The sequence below is a fragment of the Lipomyces tetrasporus genome, assembly GCF_029532465.1.
Source record: "Lipomyces tetrasporus strain NRRL Y-64009 chromosome Unknown POJ06scaffold_6, whole genome shotgun sequence".
NCBI lineage: Eukaryota > Fungi > Ascomycota > Lipomycetes > Lipomycetales > Lipomycetaceae > Lipomyces > Lipomyces tetrasporus.
The window spans coordinates 1149753-1175441 of NW_026611601.1; the positions used below are offsets into that span (position 1 = coordinate 1149753).

The window sequence follows — 25689 nt, forward strand, 5'->3', positions numbered from 1 at the left end:
ACATCACGGACAACCCTTTCCCTGTGATTAGTTAATTGCAAGGTACCCGGCCTTTGTACCAAATTTCTGTCTCCGGAAGTTAACTTTTTGTTACTGCAAGAAAATATCCAGACGTATGGTACTCGGCTATAACAATTGAATGGTAAATTCTCATAAGGTATTTCTTAACTCCCGTAAGTGCTAATATTTGCAGCTGAACATGAACCCCCTGCGAATAATGCTACGGCCGCTCGCAGCCCAACGATCCGTGGTTGTCTTCCGTCAGGATGCCCGGCGGACAATATTATATCTCGACGGCTTAAACGACGAGGCTCGAATTACCGAGACACCAGTCGACGTCGACGTTAAGAAGCGCGAAGATGAGAAGCTCGTGCGAATTAACATGGCGTGGGATAAATTGACTAAGGTAGACCCAGAGTCGTTCAAGATACCCTCGGGTTTACTCCTACAAGTGTTTACGCATAAGAGTTTTCGTCATGGGTCTCACCCATATAACGAGAGATTAGCACTTTACGGTACGTTTGGAGGACTGTACAAGGCACTGGATTGGGACGGCTATATTGATATGAAATACAGGACGCAAATTATTCACCTTCCATACGTCCCTCGCGTTGGCCAATACGCCATCAGACAAGTCCACAGCAGTCGGCGGCCGAGATCTCGACGTTCTTTTTTCAGATGCGGCACAGAATTTGTTAAAGAGTCGGGAACCGCTATACGAAGTCGGCAAAATGGCGAATCTGATTGAAGCTATCAGATGGGAACCAGCGCGACATTTCGTCTCCTTGCAGAACGTCGATCCGCGGCGTAGCGGACTATTAGAAGTCACTGCGCAGACTGTATGGGCTTCTATCGGCGCTATTGCGTTGTATTACGGTGGTGACCGAGCGGAGAAGTTTGTGAAGAAGGTGGTCCTCAGTGGACCTTATGGTGCTCTCAAGTACGACAGGGTCAAGGCCCTCGAGGACAAAATCAAGAATCGCATTTCGTTCATCAAAAACGCTGGTGGCGAACGAATATTTAGTCCTCCTAACGTTGTCAGGAGTCCTGACATTGACACCATTCTAAGTAAGCACAATAAGGAGAGGAAAAAGATAGAGTAGGACGACAGGCTGAGCGGCAACGGGCGTATTCCGTGTTGTACATATATGTGTATAGTTTAAAGCAAACAAATGGCGTTTGTAGATATTGGAAATGTTCTAGGTTCTAACTTGTGCAAACACGATGAAGCCCTCTATTTCCTACTATAGTACATAATCGTCGACCCTCACAGCAAATCTGAAACCACAACTATAAGTAAGCCAAATATCGTATCAACTGCCCCTTGCTGCAGCAAGAACCATCCCACGGCATACAGCAATTTGGGTGAAAATACTGTCCAAATAAATAGATGCGCTCGGAGTGCCATACAAGCTCCCATCACCGCCATCAACGACACGGCATGGCAAGCGTGTATCAGTGACAGGAAATCAACCGTAAATATGTCCTCTAACGAGCGCGTCGAACTAGAGGCATTTTTCCAGATCGAAAGCTGGACGATACCAGATAGTGTGAAGAATATCGGCCCAGAGAAGTTGCTGATAAAGGTCAAAATACCAACTGGAATCACACTGTAACCTGAAACGCCGTTGTACGCGTTCGAGAGATCGACTGTAGCCAAAGAATTCGAATTGCCTGCCGCAAAAAATGAGACGCGTTGCCATATCAGTGTCGATAGAACAATTGCGAGTGGAGTTGTGGCCTGATGTTGAGCGGCGAACCTCCGAGATAACGAGTGAACTATCTCGTAGAGCACGAAGATTGGAATATTGATTGATCTGGTTTGTACAACTAGAAGAAGCACGACTATGTGAAAAGTTCCCCGAATGAACTTAAACGGATCTAATTGGATTAACTTGACATCATGAGAGCGGATAGCTTTGTATACAGTCACTCACCTTTCTTCGTATTCCACATAGTCGACAAAGTATGGAATATCATGCATACGATAATCGATAAAAAGCACGTCTTCGCGCGATTGAGCAGCTGACCAGCTCCTGTGGATGTTGGAGTAATGGCAACCAATGCTGGAGGCACAACCTCTCCAGACTCCAATGCCATTGACATTTTAAAGGAAAACAGACTGATGACGGGCGTAAACGAACACACAAACGCAATCAATGGCGACACATCTGCAAATACGTAATAATGTAGGTTCTTGAATATAAGGAGATGCTCGAGCACTATGAAGAACCAAAGCAGTCCCGCCGCGACATCGGTTGATAAGAATTGAGCGATATCATACGAACCGGCATATTTTTGGCCTTTATCATCATGTTAGTCTCGCAATCAATTTTGAATTTACAGAATTGTTACCTGTGTGATGATAGTGGCGGAGTATGCTTAAGACAGCAAGCAGTGATATCAGAATCACGGCTGTTGTTCTCGACCGCCGTCGCGAACTCATTATTGTTTGCGCCATTATCCACGCCGAGGCAAACCAGTACCAAAAATAATGCTCCTCTTCTACGAGACTGCTTCCGAACATTGTGATTGCGTGTGCAATTATTCCGACTGCGAAGGCAACCTTCGTTACAATATCTTCAGGCGTGGAAAGCAATGCGCGTCGAAATGCGAGCAATGAGAGCCAGGATACCAAGCCTAGCCCAACGAACATACTTGATATATCGTAGTTGCTAGACGTTCGAGACAGGAGATTTTGGCCCAATCGCAAGAACTATCTCGGCATTAGTGCGATTCAGACACAAAAAGGAGCATACATACAGCATACAAAGTTTCTACCGGAGAGTCGGACTCAACAAAGTGGGGCTTCTCGATCTGATCCCACAGCCCTCGGATTTTGTCAATATCGTCTCCAGCAAGGAGCGCCTGAACATCAGTAACTGGTGTACCAATTGTGCTAAACGCCTCCTTCAAAATCCGATACATCTGTTCCGCATTCTGACGCAGGAGCTTTATTTGATCAGATCCTAGATTTATATTAGTTCCTTATTCGCCGCGTCGCAACCATAGCTTACCTACTTGACCAAAATCGTAGCAATTCTGGTATGAAAATGCCGATGCTGTTCATCGGAAATGGATTACCAACTAATCCGGAAATAGATGGAACAATATCAACCTGTTCTATCACGTTATAATACTCGTAATTATCAGTCCTTTTCAACGCGGCTGGCAGTCCTGCGCCATGCATTGAGAATAAAGGGGATGCAAAGAGTAACGCTGCAGCCACTTCGCCTGCCGATGAACCTCCATGATTGCCAATCTGTCAGTAGGTCAGTACCATATGCAATGCAGATATTAATAAGTGCAAGGCACCTCATTCATTCCATGATCCCCGCAAAGGACAAGCAAGGTCGACTCTCCTTCAGTCGCCTGCTTCTCCGCGTAGCCATACAACATTTCAACTATCCGATCCATCTCCTTTTGCTTATCTGGCATAAATGGGCTATAGAGCACACCTAGGCATCTTAGTTCCTAATAGTAGAGTGACAGTCATAACTTACCTATGCGGACCGCCTTTGTGGCCAATATGATCGACACCCAGGTAATGCAAGATCATTACATCCCAATCACTCGTCTTTAATTCCGCTTCAAGATGCCGCGTCACGTTATTATCCACTTCGGTAAAATCCTATTGGCGAGATCAACCACCGATCTGACAATCCTTTGGACACAGCACCTGACTAACCGACACAAAAAAACTCGACGTCCCATCGTAGCGATCAAATACTCCCGGAAACAACTTGAGCCATGTATCGTCTCCAAACATGACCAACTTCCCTGGGACTGGTCGCCGCTTGAATTCTAGTAACCAACTGTCCTGTCCCACGAGCGACGAAGAACTGTCGGATTCTGCAATGTTGAGGACTGCGTCGAGGAAGTTAGAGACTGAGCCTGTTGTGACGCCCTTGATTCGCGGGAGAGTAACTGTAGGTGGAGCTGCGCGAGCTGTAAACGGAATCGCATTTCCAGAAGATATTAGGCTGACACGAGTGAGCAAATTGGTCAGTAAATCATAATGTGGACACACCTTTGAGTGAAAGTCATAGACGACTCATTAGAGAAGACAAAGTCACTAGACAATGTCAGATTTCTAGTTACTGCTTATAAATCTAAGCATATCAACCTTCTGAGTGCATCGACGAGCATAAATATAACCTTCTCAGATACAGCGGGCGGGGCATCTGGGTCAACTGGTGCGTATCCATGAAACACAGGTTTGTAGGGGAAAAAACCGCGGGCGAAGAAGAGCAGCCCCAGACATTCCAATGGAAGCAGGACCGCTACTATCAGACCCTTTGGTACCATTGCATGAATAATCTAGATAGGTCAAGTTGTCATCTAGTATTGGCACTCGCGTCGTCCCGAAATCATCTCCCACTGGCAACCAGCGTTCGATGCTCAGGGCTAAACAGGTCAAGGCCTCGAAGGCCAGCCATGCGAAAGTGGGGCTCTCGCACACGGTTTAGTTGGTGCGTGCCAACGTTCGTACTTCTTACACATATCATACAAGTTCGAGGTTCGCGCGAGTCCCAGCCCTAATTATGTACCAAGTCAAAGAAACAATGCCAGACTTCATTTCGACACCGACTTCCCTTCACCAAAGGTTTCATGTTGCAGGTGCACTGTTATCGTCGCCAAGAGTTTATAACAAGTGTAGAATTAGTCAATCACATTATAAAATACACACGTGTACGCATGAAGCTGTACAAAGTAATTTTCAAGCCCGTGTTTTGTGTTGTTATAGAATATAGATCACATACTTGACGTTTAAAGTATTCATCCTCAGTTTGTGCAGACATCTCAGCCGCCGCAGGTAGTATCTCATATTAGTCATAGCTATTGTGAGGACCGGCGGTATGACTGTCACAATTCATAGCATATCCAAATGTCACAATCTGGTGAGCTGAAGGACAGGACCCAGAATAGTGTTTTGCGGTGGAATTTTACCCATCTTCGGTCAGCCCATTGGTTTCCCAAAGCGCCATAACTGGCAATGTACTTATTCTCTGCTCAATGTACATTTCGATGATTCGATACATTAGACCAGCATTACACAAGTAAATCTCCGCTAGCTGGATATTATTCCTACTTATTTATTCCGCTTACCGCTCCTTCGAAGTCACGCTCGAAATGTTCGACTGGGAAATTGGGATAAAGTACGAAGGTGGTGGAAATTTGGATAAAGTACGAAGGTGGTGTTGCGCAAGTGTGGTGTATTGTTGAGTCATAAGAGGGCAACGGAAAGAGATACTACTTGACCTACCTTATTGGTGATTAGCAAGGTCGGATTCTCGATTTTCAATTGTTACTTTTAATTTTTTCTCCTACATCGTATGTCCGGTTTCAAATTCGGTAGGGACTGAAATCATTAACAATCAATTTGTTTCTCTCCTTTTCGGTCGGCCGAGTCTGCTTCGTAACTCCATAGTTAGTTACATACAAATACATTGTAGCGGAAGTCACAAACAAACAAAGTTGGCTCCTCCATTTCCACATTTGGTCACGTCACAATACTGAAAAAATCGGTTTAGTTCTACTGGAGATACTTTCCAAAGAACTCAACAAGCTTCTGACCAGATTTCGAGAGATCGTCGTAGAGGTCGAAATGGTTCTTCCCTTCGATAGTGAAAAGCTCTTTGGGTTCCTTGGCACTGTCAACCGCTGTCTTACTGTAATGGAGAGTCTGAGCTTTGGTACCGGCGATCATCAGCAGCGGCCTCGGCGAGATGAGGTGCTGTAAGTTGAACGAGTCATAGCCAATCATGAGGTCGAAGCTCACTGGTGGTACTTTCTGGTCTGAGCGCTCGTGGTGTCGACGCTTGGATCCGTAATACGCTGCAGCATCTTTGAAGAACGAATCCGCGTTCTCAGGTACTTGGGCAGGATCAGTAACAAACATGACCGGCGCCTCAGCATGGGGGCCGTTGGCCTCGCTCGTACGCCACTGGGCGGCCGCCTGGAGCGCACCAGCAATAGCCTCCGGGCTCTCTTTGCTATTCTCCTCATGCAGGCCACCATTGCGCGTCATGCGGCCAACACATGCAGCACTGACGGGGGCGAGCGCCCGAATACGACTGTCAGACTGCGCTGCGGATGATGTGTAGCCGCCAGAGGCACAAATTCCTAGAACTCCAATACGTGCTGGGTCCACCTTGCCGCCCTTAAGAGTGGTCAAGTAGCTAACAGCGGCCTTGACATCTTCCACCCGCTGGTGAGGGTCTTCGAGGCCGCGGGGTTGGCCGGCATTCGTGCGAAGTCAGCAGCAGATTGCTCTTTCACGCCAGTCATGGGGTGGCTGACCACGACGGCGGCGCCATTGCGATTAGAGGACCCATCTGCAGGAATGTAGAGCTCGCCGCAGATCTTCAGCATAAAAGATGGGAAATGTACCTTCGTTGGAGAAGCCATTTATGCGTTGAATAGATGATCTGAGTCGAAAGGAAAGAAAAGAAGTCTGCGGAGAATACATTGCTGGCCTGGCTTTTAAGTATGCTGCTAGCAGCTACCTTCTTTTTACATCAGGTTGCGGGGAAAGGGTTGGAATCAATGACGTAAACGGGCCCGAAAAATTTAGGGCCAGCCGATACGCTTCGATTTAAAGGCTTAGCCTGACCCCTTTCAGACTAGCGTCCTCCCGCTTCAAGATCAAAATCTAACTTCGAAGCTTCGGCCGACATTTTTCGGATAAAAACCGCGAACGAAAGTTGCCAGGCTTAGCAATTCTAGCAATTAGGATTGGTAATAATAATAATCCTTCCCGGGTCTAAAACCGGACATAGTATGTAAGAGAATAACAAAAGATGTAAGGATTAGAAATCGAGCCTTGCTAATCACTAGAAAGTACTCTGCAAACGACTGGAGAGTTTCGAATTAAGGACTAAGAATTAAACAAGCCGTGGTATTTCGGACAAAATATCTTTTACTCCCTTGCAACATTCTCAAGCTTCATTTGCGCAACGTTGTGTTCACTCAATCTCTTACATTCACAAGAACATTTCAAATGGCGTCGAAGCATGCTGAGGCCCACAAATCTCCCAAAGGCCCTTGCGATGCACGTCCGACCGCTTTGCAATTAATACTGTCCGTTAGGAGTCCAGTAATGAAGGCTATAGGCATTAAAGCGATGTTGAACAGACTCACACTGGTAAACTGGTGACATAGTAGTCTGTGAAGCGGATGTTTCCAGCCAAGGAATTGCTTTGTGAGCTCTATATGCGCGAGGACGAACGGCTGGCTGGTGTCGAGCGCGTTCCAAATAGTGAGATATCCATTATTGTTTAGTTCCCCGTACTACAAGACGAGGAAACGGCGCAAGTAAGACAAATTCACTATGGAGAGACTGTACCACTCATCATCGCGGTGGGCTAAGATGCAAGCGGAACCCGTATCGCATCTAACAATTACACTCCGTCATGAATGAGAACGTAAACTATTAAATGCGTACACTATGCAAGGTGCCCTCTTGACGACAGGACAAAGATGTTTATTGGGTGCGCCATACATCTTCAGAGTCCAAGGCACATATGAAGCTGACTCAGATTGGATATTGCATACTTTTCTGGTAGTCCTGAGACATGTGTACTCTTCTGTCTCTAGAACGAGTAGCTAATTCGGTACTACAACGAATTAGAATTGACACGATTTGTGCTATGGTCTCTTTTTTGAGCGCAGCAATGAATAATTATAGAAGTTCAGGCAGTTTGTAGATCTGATGTCTATATGCGACAACTAAAACAGCCTCGGCAAAGCGCCTTGATCGTTTCAGACGCCATTGTTTGCGTGATGCCGAGTAAGTGGAGGAAAATTCGTTGTCAACCACGCTAACTTGTCAAACATCTATATGATTTGCTTGAAAATGGTTGATGCTGTGAGTTCGCTTGTGGAAGCATCTTGTTGCGAGCTCATACAAGGTACAAAACCCACATTATTCAGTACGTGCGGCTCATGGACGTGCCGTCCAAACTCCCGAAACTGTTCTTGCACTCTAAATCATCCTAATGATAAAGTAGTGATCTTCTTAAAGTAGTGATCTTCTTAACAGATACTATATATGGGCTGCGATTCACGCCTGTAGCGTCAGGTAGTACAGATTGTGAGATCATCGAATAAAGGTAGAAAGAAAACGCTGGGTGACACGAGCCCAGCAGTAAAAAATCACTCGCGAAAAACCTGCATCATATTTCCGGTACCTGTGCCTCTCATCTAATTATAAATATCCCCTTCTGTCCCCTTTGCCTCTGCTGCATTCGCCGCTGAACGGCAACTATATACACATCTCCCTGCTCGCACCACTACTGTCTTCTTTGTGACAGCTTGACATGGAAACCGCTAGCGGAATGGGTAAGTTGAAGTATCCGGACCACTGATTTAGCATTCAAATAATTTACTTGCTGTATAGATAAGCCTCAAGCTCCTCCTTGCCCTTGCGTTGCAGTCGGCGAACAGAATACTCCGAATATGAAAATTGTTCCCAAGCCATTTTGGAATGAAGATTCCGCTCGAATCAGTCGCACACTGTGGCTGCCTTCTCTTAATCTGATCGAACGCGAATGGACTGGCGAACTTGTAACTGAAGGCTGGGGAACCTGTAAACGGTCTGCATCCGACCAGCCAATCACTGATTGTCTATCGGCATCAACTGCGGAATGCGCGACAGTCGATAAGAAAGAATGAGCAGCAAAACGCAGAAAGAGAGAGGAAGAACAAACAGAGAAACAACAAGCAGAGAAGGTCAGACGTTTCAGGCTATATCCAACCACAGAGCAGAAAGCGATCCTTCGAAACTGGTTCGGCACCGCACGCTGGACATATAACCGATGTTTGGATGCCGTGGAAAAGAAGGAGGTTGCAAAAAACAAGAAGGACCTAAGAGCGGCGTTCCTTAACAAGGATGCAATTGACAACATGGGCAAGCCGTGGGTGTTGGAAACCCCATACGACATTAGGAACGCCGCCATGCAAGACCTTCTCAATGCATATGATTCCGCACATGCCAGGTACACAAATGACAAGAAGGTGTTCAAGATTAAGCACCGATCTCGCAGAAAGTCTCGCCAGGAGAGCATTGTGATACATCATAAACACTGGTCCAGAGTGAAGGGGAAGTACGCGTTTCTTCGCAAAATGAAAAGCGCTGAACCACTCCCACACGACCTGAATTACGACAGCAGGCTTGTCTACCAAAGGACTATTTTGCGATGTGATAAATTTTATATGAGCAAGTGGAAGTGAACAACAATAAGGGTGTTGTGGTGATCCGTTGATCTTACTTCTTGATCATCCGGTCCCAAGGGAATTAAGAGGTCTTTAAATATACAAGAATTTTCACTCTGGGAAATAGCCTTTCTGTGACCCAAATCTGAACGTCGCCGATGATTGATCATTTGACAATTCATGTCGTAACTGCTGATCTTTAACTAGTCGTGATTTTCAATTACATCAGCAGGTGATGTTACCACGCAATGTATCGGGCAACGATGATCAATCATCAGACTCTTGCTGACGTCAGTTAGAAGAAAGATGGAGTCTCATGTCCAGGAGCACATTATCATGAGACCCGGATGGTAACTGTAATATCCCATCGTTCTGCAGAATTGTCTCGGTCTTGTTTGTAAGGCCATCGCCTTTCTTACGACGGTGCGGCTCAAGTGTGGTTCAGAGTTAATGCTCAATAGGCTTCAAAAGGCCTAACTCGTGCTTTCCCACAAGTCTGTTCAAGGTTTAGCCACATGCTCTCAGCAAAGCTTCGATCGTCAGATCTGTCTTTTGCTGTGCCGAGTTATACTCTGGTCTCTGCAGAGTGTTACTTTCCTTATGTGCACCTATATTACTCTATTGAGTATATAGTTGATATTTCAACAGGACTACCGGTCACTACTACCTTTGCGTACCAATGCCTTTGCGGGTTCTCGACGGGCCGTCTTCTGATCGATTAATATCTCTGGACCCAGGCGTGCGAACATTCTTGACAGGCTATAGCCCGGACGGCGAAGCGATCGAGCTCGGCAAAAATGACATTGGCCATATCTATAGGCTTTGTCACTGGCTGGACGAGCTGCACAGCAAATATTCCGTGAAAGACATTTCCCGTGCAAAGTGTCAGGAACGCCAATGAGCGGCTCGTGCGGCTGGTGCTGCGCGGAGGATCGGCAATACGTTGGTGTTGGGGTTTTCGTTTGTTGGCTGTGGGCCTTCGTTGTGTTGCGTGTTCTTTTGTTGGTCGTTTGCTTGTTGGTTTGTTGTCTTGGTTTGTTGTCTTGGTTTGTTGTCTTGGTTTGTTGTCTTGGTTTGTTGCGTGTTCTTTGCGTGTACATAATCCAGTAGGCGCCTGACAGAATATAAATGGAGGGGTTTGTCCTCGCTGTCAGGTCAAGCAAGAAGTCTTGTATTGTAAGGAATACATTCTTGTCTACGATCTTGTCCAGTCCAGTCCCGTCTAGTCTCGTCTTGTCTTAGTCCAGTCCCGCCTAGTCCCGCGCCGTTACACAAAGAGGTGGCGCATGAAAAAAGCTGCAGGGAAATTAAGACGTCGGATACAAAACTTGGTCAGCGATATGCACTGTCGCATCGCAAAGTATTTGTGCACAACATTCAACCTTGTCATCCTACCAAGCTTCCCAGTTCAACAAATGGTGATGCGCAAGGGCGGACAGCGGCGGATCAGGTCAAAGACGGCACGAGCTATGGCCACTTGGTCGCATTACAGATTCCAACAACGGCTTCTCGACAAAGCGCGAGAATATAAATCGTGCAAAGTCGTTTTGGTCTCTGAAGAATACACCAGTAAGACATGCGGAAGATGCGGAAAACACAACGACGTTGGGAGTAGTAAAAAGTACTCTTGCAAAGAATGTCGCTTCGAGTGCGACCGCGATGTCAATGGTGCGCGGAATATTCTGGTGCGTTGCATGACAGTAGATCGGACAGTAGACAAATATCTACACAGGAACGACGATCGTGTGGATGGTCTACATCCTGTGCAGCAACCTGCACTTTAAGAGCCGCCACACTGTGGCGCGCGTTGAGGCTCGCTCCTTCTCGGTCTTCCGAGTTGCATGACTCTTGTCAAAAACGAGTGTTCACGTCAATGAGAGTCAAAGGCAGCCAGTTCAGACTCGCTTATGACAGATGAGGCATAACTAAAGTTTATATCGGAAAACGAGCTTGATTTCCATCGGTCTACCCGACAACTCCGTTTTGAAATCATCGCTGAAGGATTGTACAATCCATAATGTAAACTATTATAATTTGTTAAACCTATATAACCTGTGAATTGCAATACACTAATTCCGATGCAAACCCTGAATAAAACTCCCAAATGATATATACAAAGTATTAGTCCAGCCCACCAATTAGTATCACCCCCGGGATGAATCTGCGGATGATATATGACTGAATATGGCTGTAAACCCAAAAAACCCAACCAGTTTGCCGTCATAAAAAAGCATTAATGGCCATAAAATTACAAATTCTTGTAGACGTGAGGTTAAAGGAGATGACTATGCATGCATTTGCAGTCCGAATGAAATGCTAAAAGTTGAAGAGCAGAAGACGTGCCGCTTATGGGCAATGTGAGTGGGCGGTGTATCCAAAGTTAATCCGAGGTGAACTGCAGTTATGTTAACGACTTCTTCTCAATAGTTAGATGAGGAATACACGTACGGCTCGTGATTTAGACTTGATCGAAGTGGCAACGCGAAAGGCAAGGTCATTCCCATAGCGATATAGGAAAGAACGACGAAGCTCATCTTGTTCGACGACCGCATAGACGGAGCCGCTCTATGAGAGAACGAGCGAGAAACCAAAGAAATGATAGGAGACATTGCGAGCAAATGAGGCGGCGGAGGTAGAGCAAAATGCGGGTATGAGAATTCCCTGAGGTTCGACGACGGCTAGAGTGATGGTGAAGTCTGTATTGACAGGGACAGGCGACACACTTATAGCCGAGAGGACTGTTTATAGCAGTGGAGACAGTCTTTGGGGCGTGCGGCCCTCTAGCATGCAAAACCACGACAACATGACGTTACCCTGCCTCTGACTTGTTCTTGCGTGCTTGTTCGCGCTTAGAATCCAGCCAATCATTGCGCCGAGAATAGTGCTGACACAATTTGGTCCCAGCCAATCAACAGCGCTGCAATTGTAAGCCGCACCGCCCGGACTCCCAGCAGATCACGCCACAAGCACCGCCCTCGTTCTCGCCGGCGTTCGCCGGCACCTGTCCTAACTCCAAGGGCCCTAATTGTTTGTCTGCTGCTGTACCCTAGTGGTCGTTTCCAAACATCCTGGAATCCGCGCTCCTCTGGTTACGAGATTTGACTTGACGCGGCAATGACCTCGTTCAGAAACAGAAAATATTATGCGCGCTGTTATTGAACTAGACTACCTTGCATGGTTGTTCGTATCGCGCGGTCGAACGCAATCACGGTGTAATTCGCTAGTCGTGTCGCAACCGGGATGCGCTGTGTTCTGCTTGTGGCCTCAGTGGCCTCAGTCCCGTGCGGACCGAGCTCCACGCTACACACAGCTTGTCCGCATACTCAAACCGCGGACATCATAGGTATTCCGCGCAGTCACTTAAGAAATCGGACGACAAGTTGACCACTACTTTCGTTGCGATTCGGTCTGGGCTGTTCAGACTGCGGAACCCATGAGCAAGCATGACAATTCGGCGTCATGAGTTATCATTGGAACTAAATGTTAATAGGACTTGCGCATCGACTCGGAAGCAAGAGTGAACGAGGTCGGATGCTTTGTTGCGCCAACGTTGCAGGTTGAGATATTGTTGAAGAGATAATTTTGGACCTAGCAATCGCACTGACTCGTCTCCGAACAAAAGCGGTCGTGTCTTGTCGAGCCATCGCCAGCGACGGATTGCCGATGTTTGCAAGTTAGCCACCGATAGCTATTACTGTGCTGCTAGTAGATTTCAGTGTGTATCAAGACATCTAGGCCCCTCGAGCGCTTCTGTTTGTAGCTGGGATGGGCAATTCCTAACATGGTCTCAATATCCTCTGTGTGTTAATCTGAACAATTTATGGAAACTTTAATCTGGACCATGCCATGCCAAGCTTTGCGGCTCGCTGGAGATCACGCCGTCTTGCAATACAGTAGTTAAATCTCGTTGGTCTTGAGTGTTAAAGATGTTAAGCTAAAGGTGTGATCATTTTACAAGAGCGCATACCCTCAGTTTGCCTCTCAAGTCAGCTTAGTCTATGCGCGTACAGTACCAAGCGCGCCTACGCCCAAAATATGCCGAGGACTTCCTACTCCAAAGCCAAAGATCACGTTTGATCATGAGTTATAGCAGGTTCAGACTTTCATGCGACATATTAATACAAATAAATACAATTTAACTCTATTGCGCTATGACTTACAATCCAATAGTTACTTTGTAATCCAAAATAGAACAAGTTCGGCGAGGAATCCAGATGCGAAATATGCAAGTGGCACGTCATGTCTCCACCTGTCGTCACATGTTATTAATACGCAATATACTGCATATCCGAGTGAATAAGCCACATGCTTTACTGCTTGTGCGTAGGCCTTTTGATAATACTGCCCAAGGACGAACATAACACTGAAGGCCGCTTGCCTTCCAGATTCCGCTTGTGCCATGATAAAAAACATCGCAAGTAATGATTTAAACGAATCCACTGTCCTTTGATCGCAAGTTTTCTCTGCCTTCCTTGCTAACATGAAATAGCCTAGTATCAGCGCCATAATTGATAGTCGTAATATAGACAATTTCATGCTACCCAGAGACTCTCTCACTTTGCTATATTGCCGGCGTACGAAGTCCGATGTCATTTCGAAGCCCGTAGACTTTGCGAAATACTAGCAAGTCCCGAATATGCTTAACCAGTAGCGAAGATAAGTGTGAGGTAGACTTGCAATTGCTGTGCAGGTCGAGAATGTGTGAAGTGTGGTTGGTAGTCTGCAGATTAGTTGATACGCGCACAACACCCTTATTCCTCGCCTATTGTGACAACAAAGCAGGATTCAAATTTAAGAAATCAGAGACGCTATAACTATTCCTCTTTCGTATCCTTCCGTTGCGCATAGGGATTTATATCTGAGTTACACATCACTTCAGAACACAGTGGTGGGCTGATCACGAGTTTACGAAGTATTAAGTCAGCAAACATGGCCAATTTGTTATCAATACAACTTTACGACCGGAGGCAAAGACATTCAGCGTTGAGAGGTCGCGCTCAAATAATCATCTATCATGCTACAAAAGACAAGATTGGAAGGTCCAATGCTCGGCAGACTTCTACTGACACTTAAGCTTCTTTCAACCGAAATTCGTGGCACTGCGAGCGGAATCTTTAATTTAGCGAAGGATCGAACACTTCGCAGAACCTGGCTCACTAACTTTAGGGCGATGTAGCTAGCGCTTGCTTGAGTAGAGCGGATTACGCAACAATGACTGTGATACGTGTCAAAGTACATAATGCAAAAATGAACCATCCATTTACCTATCACATAGCAAGTAATAACTTTTAATGACCCAATCAAGACAAAATACCACAACAAACGACAAAAATACCAACAAAGCCTTCTCTAACGACGCTGCGTCTTGCCAATGCCTCTCTTACCAGCAAACAAATGCTTCGGCATAGACTCAGTATAGTGCCTGTCTGCCTCTCCCGCGCGACCAAGTCTATTCCGCTCGCGCTGGTGCATTTTCTCGATCCGGTCGGCTTTCACACGGAGACTCTGTTTCGCTAATCCGGCATCGAATCTGCTGGGCGCGACAGATGTTCCTGATGGAGCGCGGGATCGGGATTTTGATCGCTTGGCTTCGCTCATGATCACGTCCACGCCTGCCTCTGTCGCGGGCTCGTGGCGGGACTCAGCGCGACCGCGTGCACGCTCGGACAGCTCAGAATGGTCGACGTGGATGGAATCCAGATGCTTCTCCATTGCGGACAATGTCTTGCGTTGCTTGGAGCGTGGGATAATAGCGCGATTGCGCAGCGCCTTGCGAGACCTGCTTTCCTTCATGATCAACTTCTTCTTCTCTCTGATCCACTCTGCCTTCATTCTGATATCCGCGTCTTCCTCGGTCTCAAAAATATCTTCATCATCGGAAACATAAAACCCAGATGACTCGAGGCGCTCCTCTTCTTGCTCCAACTCCTGCAACTTGCGACCAATATCCGGGTCCAAGAAATCATATACGTTCTTTCCGTCCAAAACCTCAGGCATGATATCATTTTTCCACTCGTCCTTTTCCAGCAAATACTTGTCTTTCAAGTTGATATTGAACACGCCCGCACCACCGTTCTCGGCCTCGATATCCCGCGCAAGTTTCCGACGCATAGGGTCATTGGGATCGTACTTCGGCATTGTGAGCACAGCCTCCGGAATATGCGGTTTCCTCTCGACACCGTCGCGCGGGATGCTCGGCGTCGCGAGATGGATCTTGTTCAGCACATCGTTAACTTTCGTGCCTTTCATCTTCTGCTCAATTCTCGCGGCTAGGAGCTTCTCACATGCCTGGCTCCGGACTTCCATAACACCGAGCTCGAGATGGCAAGATAACTGCATGATCTCGACGTTCGACTCCGCAGTGATAGTTTGTAAGAGTTGCTGGCGCTCGGGATCGAGATCTTCGGGCTTCATGGCGTCGATTTTGTTGATGACGACCATGACTGATTTGTTGGCAAAGAGGGGCTTGATGGAGTGGTACAGGTTCACCTGGGCTTCGACGGAAAACCCGCATTGTTCGGATAAATCCATAAAGTAGAGCACACAGGAACGTAAGTGCGCGATGGCGGTGATAGACTGCATTTCAATCGTATTCATTTCCTCAAGTGGGTGGTCTAGAATTCCGGGAGTATCTATGGCCTGGAACCGGAGGTACTTGTAGTCAAAGTGTCCGACGTAGAGCGACTTTGTAGTGAACGCGTACGGCTGGACGTCAACCTCAGCACGCGTGATCGATTTCAAGAATGACGACTTGCCGACGTTAGGATACCCACAGATGACAAGCGTGCGCGTATTAGGATCGATAGCTGGGAGACGGCCGAGATGTTGGCGCACCTGTTCAAGGTACAGCAGCGGGTCTTTGAGTCGCTTGACGATTGTTGCCATACGGCCCATACCTGCGCGTTTGAGCTGTTTGCACTGGAAGAGGGATTGCCCGAACTTGAGGAGACGGACGTAGTCACGAGAGACTTGCTCGATGAGATGTTTTGCCATCGACAGTTGCGACAGCGCGATCTTGTAGTGGTCTCGGTCATAGAGTGTGTTGAGCAGATCTTGGTGGAACGGGTGGATGTCATCTAACCGAGGGAATGATTCCACAATCTCTTGAAGTTTCTCCGTGAAGCCATCTAACACTGTCAGCGCCTCGTCGACTTGGGCAACAACATATTCACTGACCTGCCGTGTACCGCACCTTACGCATGTAAAACGCCCTGATACGGGAAATTTTGAACCCGGGCCGAATAACCGTCGGAGTTTTCCTCTGCGTCCGATTAAGTACGACATCAAGGAACCTGTCCGCTCCGTCATTAACATGTCCTCGTCCCTTTACTTCTCACTCGCATCTCGATCTAACACAAGTTACTTACTCCGTCGAGTTCGGCACAGGCGCAATATCCTTCCACGTAACCTTCATTCCTGGATCTACTCTCTGCCACTACCAATTACTTAGTCTGCACGAATATCTGTGACACGAGAATTCAGTTAACTAATTTTCGCCGTTGGGAGATTTCGTCAGGCACAAAAAATTTTCTACTCCCAAGCAACAAGTTGACCGTGCCACCACACCATCTACGGCATAAATCTAGCCGCAACAGTCTGCACAGGGTTAGGTTTAGAAACAACTATCACGTGAATATCACGCGTGTAGAGGGAGGTCGGAGCACCCGGATTGTGAAGCGTCATTGCCGGCCCCAGGTCCAGATATACAGGCACCACATTTGTTCGCGAAGATTGATTGCGCAAATTAATTATTGCGCACAAAATTCAACTGTGCCCTCTCTTCAGATATAGATTTGAGAGAATGTCGGCATCTCAGTCGCCTGCGTCGACGGCATCACATCCCAGAGGCATCCTAAAGAACCCGCCGCCTGCTGAGCTGTATCACCAGCAGCCACCGCCAATCGACCACGAAGTTCTGCTGCGTAATACGCGGACAAATGCCGCACAACACGGGGATCACAACAACCTCCACACCCGCCGGCTATCAACTTCGTCATCTGATGCAGCTGCCAGTATGAATGGCCAAGCAGATGCGGCCGCTCGGTTAAAGTGGGACGAGGCGAATATATATTTGACCGAGCAAGAACGCACTGCGACAATGAAGATCACGGAGCCAAAGACACCATACGCGCATTCGGTTGATCTGTCAGATCTGCTTGACGAAGATGACTTTGACGAGAGTGATGGGATTGTTTTGAATGGCGTTAATGGCAATCGGGGTCGGGATGATGTGCCCGGATTGGACCTTGGTGAACCGGAGGAGGTGGTGCCTGTCCCTAGGTTTTCTAGCGCGACGATTGTGACAGATGGGGAGGAAGGTGAGCGGAGGATTAGTTTGGACGACACAGCACCAGGTGCGGTAGACGAAGATGATGAGCCTCATGATGGCGAGGAGGAGAGACATAGACGGTTTGAGGAGATGCGGAAGAAGCATTATGAGATGAAGGATGCGTTGAAGCTTGCGCATCAGTTGCAGGAGCAAGACGAGGACGATGAGGACGAGGATGGGGCTAAGAAGGAAGACGAGGAGCAAGATGCGTGATCATTTCGGCCTTTGGTTTTGATTAACGTACTTCAATTGTTCCTATGTAATACTATTTAAGTATTGTGGGACATTAACAAACAAAGAGACATGGGAGGCATTGTATTAAGCAAGCAATTCATGTGGCATGACAGGATAAACAAATGAATATACAAAAATCAACACCTTTTATACACCAAATACCAAGTTAACCATTCAAACCGTGTATATATATGCCCAATCTGTCGATCCGCCAGTTTACTTTTTCTTATTATCCTTGTCGTCATCGTCCTCCTTCCAACCGAAGGGGAAAATCTTCTTCATGGCGTCCTGCAGCTTGCTCGACTCGAGATCCATGGCCTTGTCCACCAACTTTCGCGTCTTTTCGAGAGAATCTGCGCCGGTGCGCATGATCTCGTCCGTCGATTTGCTGATTATATCAGTAAACTGTTTATACAAGTCACGCTCGCGCGTCCAGAACTTGCTTTCCGGATTCCACCATTCGGGTAAGTCTGGCGGGTTGGCAGCCTGGTCTTTGCTTTCCTCGACTGCCTCTGTCACCGAACCGTCGTCGTAAAACGTCTGTGACTTCTTGACGGTTTTGAGCTTGCCGTTCTCAAACACTGTCGTGGTGACGTGTCCACGGCCCACGACCTTGGCATTCTCACCGTGCTGCTTTGTTGTGTCGGCAGGTTTATTGGCGTCGAACAGGGCATTAGCAATATTCGAGGTGGCCATGGCGGTGGCAGCAGTCGAGGCAATATCGAAAGGGTCCTGGTCAGCGACGAGCATGCCAATATCCGATTGCTGCTTGCTCTTCCACTCGATGAAATCTTCGAACTGGGAAAACAATTGCGATCGCGGGGACGACGGACTGCCGAGATCGAACTTGCCGCTCGAGTTGGCAAGAAGGCATCGCCAGACGCCCATGGCATCCCAGACGCCTTTGCCGTTGTTGAGTTGACAGCGCTTAAACTGGGACGCAGATGGAGTCGGGTATGCGCGGTCGATGAATACGCGGGGTTCTTGGTCGCGATCGTCTGAGGCCGATGAGGATGCAGATGGCGATGCAGATGGTGATGCAGACGATGGGGATGAACCGCTGTCTTTGAGTAGAATGGGAGCGCCTGACTGTGCAGCCTTGTTGATTTCGGTGATAGTGTTGTATGCAGTATTGTAGCGATCGCCGGGAGCCGCGCTTTGGTCGTACGCGTCCCAGACTTTTGTGCGGGCGCCTTGGGCCCTCATGAACATGTTTCGACGTAGTTTTCTGTACCACTCGGAGAAAGAGGCACCAAGCGAGACAGGTTCGGACGGACGACCAGATGAAAGTATTGTAGAGGCGCCAGATGACGAAGGATCGAAGACAGCAGACGGAAAAAATCTTTGGATGGGTGTGCAGCGCTGATCGACGTGATCAGAAAAGAAAAGACTCTCGTACTGGGCGATAAGATTATTTGCGGCATTGAGCTTCTGTTGCTCGACGCGCTGGCGCAGAGTGGGCGCCGTCGCGAATGTAGCGGACGGCTGGGAAGAGGCAGACGAAAGGAGGGAGGATGGGTTCAGGACGGACTCGTCGTCGAGGACATCGTCGTGGTGGCGGGCCGTTGTGCGACGTTGAAACTCGGCAGGCGACATCTTGCGAACGCGAGTATTGGTTGTTTGAGGGAGTGGATTGTCGGTTGTTTCCCGGTGGATGTTGGATGGAAGCTCCCTCGTTTCTGCGATACAGATGGGGCGTTGGGGTGGACGTGGCTGGTGTGGCGCAGAAGATGCAGCATGCTTAGAATCGTCGGGCACGTGGTCAGCAGTCATCTTAATAGTGCAGATCGAATTAGTTAGGCAATGAACGAGAGACAAGGGAGAAAGGAGGGAGAAGAGAAGCGAGCAGTTCTTTACGATGGCAAACAGGGAGGGATGGGGCAAAAGAAATGGCAACGGGGCTTAACTAAAGGGAGCAGCTGGAGACCAGACGTCATGTTGAGCTCATGCTCCTGGTCGGCTGCCTGCCGACTCACCAGACGACGCGCTTTCCGTACTCATTTTCTTCCGATTGACAGCGGATTTCAACAGTTATTAATTTATGAGTAAACTGAATAATAGTTATTGTGCAACATAGCCATATACCGAATAGTCAAGTGGTTGCTATTGCTGAGCAGCGCAGTGGGATGACTGTAACCCATTGCTTCGGTAAAATTGTCCACCCCGCATTTTCTTTTCTGTGGAGCGCGCGTCGTCTCTGCGCATTATTCTATACTATGATATTAAACTGCGTAGTATATAACTGCAGTACACATTCGCATCATCGGAGCCTGTTATTCTTACTATTTATCGCTGTGTCCCGTGATCCGCAGTGGTGCTTGTTCCTGAATCAGCATATTTTATCTCATTCATCTGAAGAGACCGACGTCACTCCGAGCCGACCTGTCGGCTCCCTCACCGCTATCGCCCCGCAGTCCGCCGGACACTTGCCGGATAAATGGCATCCGACGATCCTGCCACTCTTCCGGCGCATTCAGCCTGCACTCATGTCATAGACGACACTGTCCAAACGAAGCTCAGCTATCTTGTCAAATCACCTTACATGTCCTCGCGAGACTCTGGCGGCTTGTAGTCTTCTGCTCAGCGGGCGGTTACAAACTCTGTGTGAGCACTGCAAGATGTTACTTGAAGTGCGCACGTAGAGTGACATATATGCCACTAAACATCACCTGAATGTAATTGACATCTCTGCCGTATCCGTCGCAATCGTGCACAGCTAACCCAAATAAGAACAATTTTTTCCGCTCAGTTTTTTCCTGCTCTTCAAAACACGCCGTTTTAACGTCGCAACAATAGACAGTGCAACTGATTCCCTATTACTTTGTTAATAGGCTAGATGTTTCAGTTGTGATTTTTCCTTATGACTTGTTTGCGCAGAAGAGCTACTAGGTGCTTCATAAGAACTCATCTGGACTTTGTCGTTTACTCGTCAAAGAACTGTGATGGATGGGTGTCAGAGGAGTTCTACATATACTTTACTTGGAATATTTAGATTGAATTAATACAGACTGGAGAGGATAAGATTGTGGATTAGTACCAAATGGCCAGCTATTGCATTCTGATGACCGTGGTCGCCTTGTATGAATGCTCCGACGTCCCACGTCGGATTACGGTTCATTATTAGACCATGCCAAACAATCCATTCCGGCCAATGCACTACATATACAATATCTACACAATCCTCCCAACAGACATACACATAATTAATCCCGTCTTATCCAAAACTCGCGCTTGTTGTCCCACCTGTCCCTCGACACTGGTTCTCATACTTTTTTCCCCTTCAACATACACGTAGTCCCATTGTAATTTCGACCTCGCGTTGGCATACATCAAGTCCTCGTAACTCTCCTCTGGCGCCGCGAGTGTACTGTACGTAACACCTGGAATATTCGGCTGCCGCGATGGCAAATCAGCCTCGGAGAGCAACGCGGTTAAAGCTTTCGTGTCGTTGGCGAATGCGATCATGTTGGGTCCCATCATCGAAATTAATGTCGCTGATGACTGCAAAATTTAGTATACCCGACGCTGAAATAATAATGAAGCGAGAACTTACACCTTCATTACTCTTGGCTTTCGCCTGTCCCTTGCCGCTCCTTAGAATGACCACATTCAGACCATACAACAATTTGAATCGACGAGTGTACATGCTCCATAGGTCCCATCCCTTCCCAAATCCAAGCACGAACAAAGAAGTATCACTCTGAATCAGAGTCCTCAACTCTCCGGTATGAGCAACCCTATGCTCCCACCAGGGCAGGACACGGCTGGCCTCACTAGACCGTATCAAGAACGAGCTCGTGATGCAGGGCCAGCCAAGGGCAATTGCGTTCAAATACTTCAATCTCCGTGTACACACTTCCGATACCACAGCCGCGAATCTGAGACTCTGCAATTCCGTCCTGCGAGGCAACACCTTCACACCACCGCCCACCGGGTCGCTGTCGGTCACGAATAAATCAATGAGCCCGTTCACGAAGTACCAGCCCCCGTTCGAGATAATGATGTTTTGCAACTCGACACGGGTTTTGTCAGAGTACCCGCTTAGCGCGAATGCACTTCCTGAGAAAATGCCGTGCTTGACATTGCTTTTGACGATACCGGACTGTTGCGTGTTCCAGTGCTGAACAGGTGTCGCGGAAACTCCGCGTCCAGGCGACATGCCGTACTGCACAATCGGCGTTCTCGTCCGCGGGAGCTCATCGTCAAGTTGTGGTACGTCAGACGACACGCTCCTCATTCTCTCGTTCCGCGCCGATGCCACCTCGACGCCGTCGTCGGCTAGAGTTGGCCGTAGTGCGTACTTTGCCAGACTCGGAACGCAAGCAGCTACAACTTCAGGCACCGCCCGCTGCGTGAACTGATGCCATTTCACGTTCGGCACGTATATCTTCTCAACCTCAGTCTCCATCTCTTGCTCCTCCTGTGCCCCTGAGGTCGCAGTCGGAGTTTTCGCTGAATTTGGAGCCCCTTTCATCCGCACCCGCAAAACGTTGTTGCCCCGGATACACGGCTTGAAACTTTTCACATCATCAACCGGTTTCACCATCAGCCCAACAATTTCGTACCAATTCGACCGTTGACCAACTTTATCAATCTTGATCTGATCTCCCAGCCTTAAATCTAAGCTCCGGATATGCTGCGGATCCAACTTTGCTCTCGACCCGTCATCGAACTCGACGTCAACTTTGCGCGACTGCGACCGATCAGCAAGGAGCATGGCTGATCGCTGTGGGAGAATGCGGCAGGGATAGTACCCTTGCCTTGTGCCTGTCCAGAGTCCGAACGCACGGTCGGGGTACATAATGTTAGTTGCGTCGAAGTTTGGCCGCCGCGGATCCGGCGTCGTGACGCTGGCGCGACTCGTTGTCCGTCGACGCTCCTGACGAGTAGACTGATCTGCTGGTGGTTTCATTTTGTCGGAGCCTTCGACGTAGTCATCTTCACTATCTAAAAAGGACGAGACACGGGAATCGTCATCGTCCAGGGAGCTTAGTGAACTGCTGGATGTAATTGATCGATGTGTCTCAACGGCAGGCTCTGCAAGCTCGTCAAGCTCCTCATGATCTTCCCGCTGAGTGATATCCGCGTCTTTCTCGGCCGGTTCCGCAACTCCCGCTGTTATTGCTTGATGTTCTTCTGTAATCTGCACTGTATCTGGAATGGCGACTGTTTCAGGAATATCCTCCTCCACAGTCGCCTCCACCATATTCTCGACACTCTGGTCGCTCGACGTTTCCCGTGTCCGTCTCCGTTTACTTTCTCCTCGTCTATTACCACCATCATCACCTGATGGAGGAGCCTCTGTCCTCTTCCGCTTCTTAACCACGGCTTGTCCCTTCGTTTTCGCAGTACTGGTCAGTTCGACCTCTATATCACTGTGCCCCGACTTTCGCGTTGTAGGGGGTGCCGGAATATTAGGCCGCCTCTCGTCTGTTTCCAGAAACTCGAATATGTCAACGGCGCGCTTGGATTGATCACTTTTCCTCGATTTCTGTTTCGGCATCTTGGATATTAATGTCGGGGGTGGTTGTGGTTGCTGCTGCTTCTGCGGCTGCGGCGGTTCAGATTGAGTGCCGACAGCATCACCTTTTGTCAATTGTGGAGACTCCTCGATCGATTCCGGAATTACAATGTCTATACTATCCTGCTTGGAGTTCGTTTTCTCCTTTACTTTCCTCTTTGACATCTTTCTCTTCTTTTTTGCCCTGTCGGTTTCGAGTGGTGGAGCAATTCGACTACGCGTAGGAGATTGTTGGTGATCAAGAGGAGCCGAACGTAATGAAGGTGCCGCTGCGGAGGACGAAAGGTCGATGATTTCGCTGTGTCTTCCATGTCCTGCGTCGGTCGCAGCGACGGCTCCAGGAGTGTCAGTGCTCACCGACTGTCGCCTTGAATGCAGAGATCTAGGTGAAAGAATTGCCGGTGACGACGAAGGTCGAGCAGTCTGGTTCTCGTGCATCTTCTGAGGACTTGACGGCGGAAGACGTTGACTCGGCGACGCACGATGGTTGGTAAACGGACTAAATTGACTACCCGGGTCCGTGATATGCTGCGTCTCGTCCAGCGTATCGCTGTTCGGCTCGCCCTCATTGTTCTCGTCCTGCGTTCGGGGAACTTGTAATTCCGGCGATCGCAAGTGTCGGGAGTTAGTCAGATCGGCGTGGCCAACTGATGTAGTGTTATCGGATTCACTGTCGTCGTTCGGTGCATCACCGACGTCGCTGGAATCTGAAGCATGGTCTATTTCGTCGTGTGTGACTGCGGGGTCTAGAACTCCACCACCAGACGGTCGGCCAGACGAATCGTCTTCGCTGGCCGAAACATGCGTCAATACCCTTCCTGCTCGCTGTTGCTGTGGTGGCACCAGCGGTAGCTGCAATGTAATCTGGTCCGGCTCTCGCAGTCCTGCCGCCCTCGCATCCTGTCTGCCAAAATGCGGCGGTAACTTCTGCACATTAACAAGCCGTGTCGCGCCCCTTCCAAAAACCTTCGAAAGCCCTGCATCGCTAGCTTTGGTAAGATTTACCGGGCCAGGTACGAATTCCTTCTCAAACGGGTCTTCCTGCCCCGCGGCGACGTTTCGCAGTTTCATCCGACGCTCCTGGGAATCGGCGAGCGGGACGTAGCGTTGTTTATTAGGCGTCTGTTGCGGCGGCCGAAATTCGAGCGGGGTCGGACTGTCGGGACTTGGTTCGTTGAAGATTTGGGACAGAGTGATTTTGTAGTTGGGCGTCTCGTACCGTTTGACTTCAGTACTTGATGGGAATAGCGGCGAAGACTGGCTAACCTTCGTGGGGTCTTTTGGAACATCGACAATGCCAGCATTGTTTCCATTGCTGTCATCTGATTGGCCACTCGGGGTGTTGGAGGACGCGCGTGATAGTTGCGTGTCTGCGACTATAGTAGAGCCTTCGTGAAGTGCATGATCAGATTGATCCGTACCCGGCTTGGAATTCATCTCCTCTTCAGGCGACTCCGAAGAATCCTTCTGCGTCTCGGAGTAATGCAGAGATTGTATGTAGGGTCCTGATTTTGGTATCGAGTCCTTTAGCACTCGGTCGCGTATCGATTCTGATACATGGCTGTTATGAGAGACACGGTCGTCGCTGCTGACGATATCTTCCTCCGACCCGTCTTCAGAGCCATCGTCGTGCTCTGACCCTTGCTGTACCACAAATTAACATTGCAAATTATCTTGATATCAAAAGCTTTACATACGGATAACTTCCCCTTGTACTCTTCCTGCATCTTAACAATGTCGAGAGAATCCTCCGCCGTCTCGCCGACCCGATTCAATCGCGACATCACTGTGCGGCCAAAGATACCTTGTCTCCAAATATAAATATCAAGGTTACCATTCGAAATGTTTACGACAGCGCTAAAAATACCAAGCCAATTCGTGCGCGTGGACTACGCCTTGGTGCTGACAGTCACTCATCGTTTGGTCGCGTCCACGAACTTACCGCCGCGGTGCGGCTCACGCGAATACGGCAGTACAAAGCCCTTACAAAGGTGGGTTAGGGCAACCACGTGCTTCTGTCCGGTCCCTAACTTAACACAATTTTCTTGCTTCTTCTTGCTGGCCAATTAAAACTAGAATACAATAGTACTGACCAAGTAACTCGAATTACGGTACACAAGTGTGAACTGATCATCTTGATGGCGTTGGTGGAAGAGTGCCTTGCTGACTGCCTTAATGACGACAGTCTGTGGAACGACGGGGAACTTCCATCCCGACTATTGGGTACCCCGACTATACGGTTGAATATGTTTTAATATGTGTATGTGCCATGGTACCTGGAGTGTACATTAACTCAAAACTCACGGAAAGCGGCGTCGAACTGGGTCCGTGTTGAGCCAATACACTCGACCATAAAACAAGATCTATTACCCCGATTAAATTATCTCGC

At 48.4% G+C, this 25689-nt stretch overlaps 8 protein-coding genes across 8 annotated transcripts; 3 read left to right on the forward strand and 5 right to left on the reverse strand.

The window, feature by feature from the left end:
* The first annotated feature begins 95 nt into the window (after positions 1 to 95).
* POJ06DRAFT_301808 (ribonuclease-III-like-domain-containing protein) lies at positions 96 to 1205 on the forward strand. Its single transcript, XM_056190746.1, has 3 exons — positions 96 to 142; positions 194 to 515; positions 577 to 1205. The coding sequence occupies exons 1-3, from the start codon at positions 140 to 142 to the stop codon at positions 1101 to 1103; spliced, it is 852 nt and encodes a 283-aa protein (XP_056043419.1). The 5' UTR covers positions 96 to 139; the 3' UTR covers positions 1104 to 1205.
* Positions 1206 to 1267: 62 nt separating this feature from the next.
* On the reverse strand, positions 1268 to 4308 carry POJ06DRAFT_268849 (alkaline-phosphatase-like protein; the record flags this gene model as incomplete). Its single annotated transcript, XM_056189334.1, has 10 exons — positions 1268 to 1881; positions 1938 to 2303; positions 2356 to 2716; positions 2764 to 2969; positions 3022 to 3262; positions 3316 to 3445; positions 3504 to 3631; positions 3689 to 3983; positions 4031 to 4075; positions 4127 to 4308. The coding sequence occupies 10 exons, from the start codon at positions 4306 to 4308 to the stop codon at positions 1268 to 1270; spliced, it is 2568 nt and encodes an 855-aa protein (XP_056043420.1).
* A 731-nt stretch (positions 4309 to 5039) lies between these two features.
* POJ06DRAFT_291190 (Alpha/Beta hydrolase protein) lies at positions 5040 to 6411 on the reverse strand (the record flags this gene model as incomplete). The annotated part of the gene is made up of 2 exons (XM_056190360.1): positions 5040 to 6211; positions 6304 to 6411. 2 exons carry the CDS (start codon positions 6409 to 6411, stop codon positions 5537 to 5539), a joined length of 783 nt encoding a protein of 260 aa, XP_056043421.1. The 3' UTR covers positions 5040 to 5536.
* A 1772-nt stretch (positions 6412 to 8183) lies between these two features.
* On the forward strand, positions 8184 to 11006 carry POJ06DRAFT_276278 (putative transposase DNA-binding domain-containing protein). Its single transcript, XM_056189679.1, has 5 exons — positions 8184 to 8343; positions 8402 to 8626; positions 8681 to 9188; positions 9865 to 10098; positions 10493 to 11006. Exons 1-5 carry the CDS (start codon positions 8322 to 8324, stop codon positions 10998 to 11000), a joined length of 1497 nt encoding a protein of 498 aa, XP_056043422.1. The 5' UTR covers positions 8184 to 8321; the 3' UTR covers positions 11001 to 11006.
* A 3129-nt stretch (positions 11007 to 14135) lies between these two features.
* POJ06DRAFT_255058 (P-loop containing nucleoside triphosphate hydrolase protein) lies at positions 14136 to 16870 on the reverse strand. The gene is made up of 3 exons (XM_056187846.1): positions 16584 to 16870; positions 16393 to 16508; positions 14136 to 16343 (listed from the first exon to the last, which is right to left on the reverse strand). The coding sequence occupies exons 1-3, from the start codon at positions 16628 to 16630 to the stop codon at positions 14566 to 14568; spliced, it is 1941 nt and encodes a 646-aa protein (XP_056043423.1). The 5' UTR covers positions 16631 to 16870; the 3' UTR covers positions 14136 to 14565.
* On the forward strand, positions 16824 to 17876 carry POJ06DRAFT_120962 (uncharacterized protein). The gene has a single exon (XM_056184246.1). It carries the CDS (start codon positions 17018 to 17020, stop codon positions 17756 to 17758), a length of 741 nt encoding a protein of 246 aa, XP_056043424.1. The 5' UTR covers positions 16824 to 17017; the 3' UTR covers positions 17759 to 17876.
* A 1-nt stretch (position 17877) lies between these two features.
* On the reverse strand, positions 17878 to 19729 carry POJ06DRAFT_120994 (uncharacterized protein). The gene has a single exon (XM_056184247.1). It carries the CDS (start codon positions 19550 to 19552, stop codon positions 17996 to 17998), a length of 1557 nt encoding a protein of 518 aa, XP_056043425.1. The 5' UTR covers positions 19553 to 19729; the 3' UTR covers positions 17878 to 17995.
* An 883-nt stretch (positions 19730 to 20612) lies between these two features.
* Positions 20613 to 25210, reverse strand: POJ06DRAFT_120959 (uncharacterized protein). Its single transcript, XM_056184245.1, has 3 exons — positions 24998 to 25210; positions 21333 to 24944; positions 20613 to 21280 (listed from the first exon to the last, which is right to left on the reverse strand). Exons 1-3 carry the CDS (start codon positions 25082 to 25084, stop codon positions 20951 to 20953), a joined length of 4029 nt encoding a protein of 1342 aa, XP_056043426.1. The 5' UTR covers positions 25085 to 25210; the 3' UTR covers positions 20613 to 20950.
* Between the last annotated feature and the right edge of the window lie 479 nt (positions 25211 to 25689).

Excerpts from the sequence above, each read along its gene's own strand:
- POJ06DRAFT_301808 (XM_056190746.1), top strand. Across the intron at positions 516-576 it reads CGAGAGATTAGCACTTTACG|GACGCAAATTATTCACCTTC; the intron begins GTACGTTTGGAG and ends TATGAAATACAG.
- POJ06DRAFT_276278 (XM_056189679.1), top strand. The coding sequence starts at position 8,322 with ATGGAAACCGCTAGCGGAATGG. Across the intron at positions 8,627-8,680 it reads CGACCAGCCAATCACTGATT|CAAAACGCAGAAAGAGAGAG; the intron begins GTCTATCGGCAT and ends AAGAATGAGCAG. Across the intron at positions 9,189-9,864 it reads AGCAGGCTTGTCTACCAAAG|GACTACCGGTCACTACTACC; the intron begins GACTATTTTGCG and ends ATATTTCAACAG.
- POJ06DRAFT_255058 (XM_056187846.1), bottom strand. The coding sequence starts at position 16,630 with ATGAAGGTTACGTGGAAGGATATTGCGCCTGTGCCGAACTCGACGGA. Across the intron at positions 16,509-16,583 it reads CCTGTGCCGAACTCGACGGA|GTTCCTTGATGTCGTACTTA; the intron begins GTAAGTAACTTG and ends CGGAGCGGACAG. Across the intron at positions 16,344-16,392 it reads TAAGGTGCGGTACACGGCAG|ATGGCTTCACGGAGAAACTT; the intron begins GTCAGTGAATAT and ends TGACAGTGTTAG.
- POJ06DRAFT_120962 (XM_056184246.1), top strand. The coding sequence starts at position 17,018 with ATGTCGGCATCTCAGTCGCCTGCGTCGACGGCATCACATCCCAGAGGC.
- POJ06DRAFT_120994 (XM_056184247.1), bottom strand. The coding sequence starts at position 19,552 with ATGACTGCTGACCACGTGCCCGACGATTCTAAGCATGCTGCATCTTCT.
- POJ06DRAFT_120959 (XM_056184245.1), bottom strand. The coding sequence starts at position 25,084 with ATGTCGCGATTGAATCGGGTCGGCGAGACGGCGGAGGATTCTCTCGAC. Across the intron at positions 24,945-24,997 it reads AGTACAAGGGGAAGTTATCC|CAAGGGTCAGAGCACGACGA; the intron begins GTATGTAAAGCT and ends TTTGTGGTACAG. Across the intron at positions 21,281-21,332 it reads AAGCCAAGAGTAATGAAGGT|TCATCAGCGACATTAATTTC; the intron begins GTAAGTTCTCGC and ends TAAATTTTGCAG.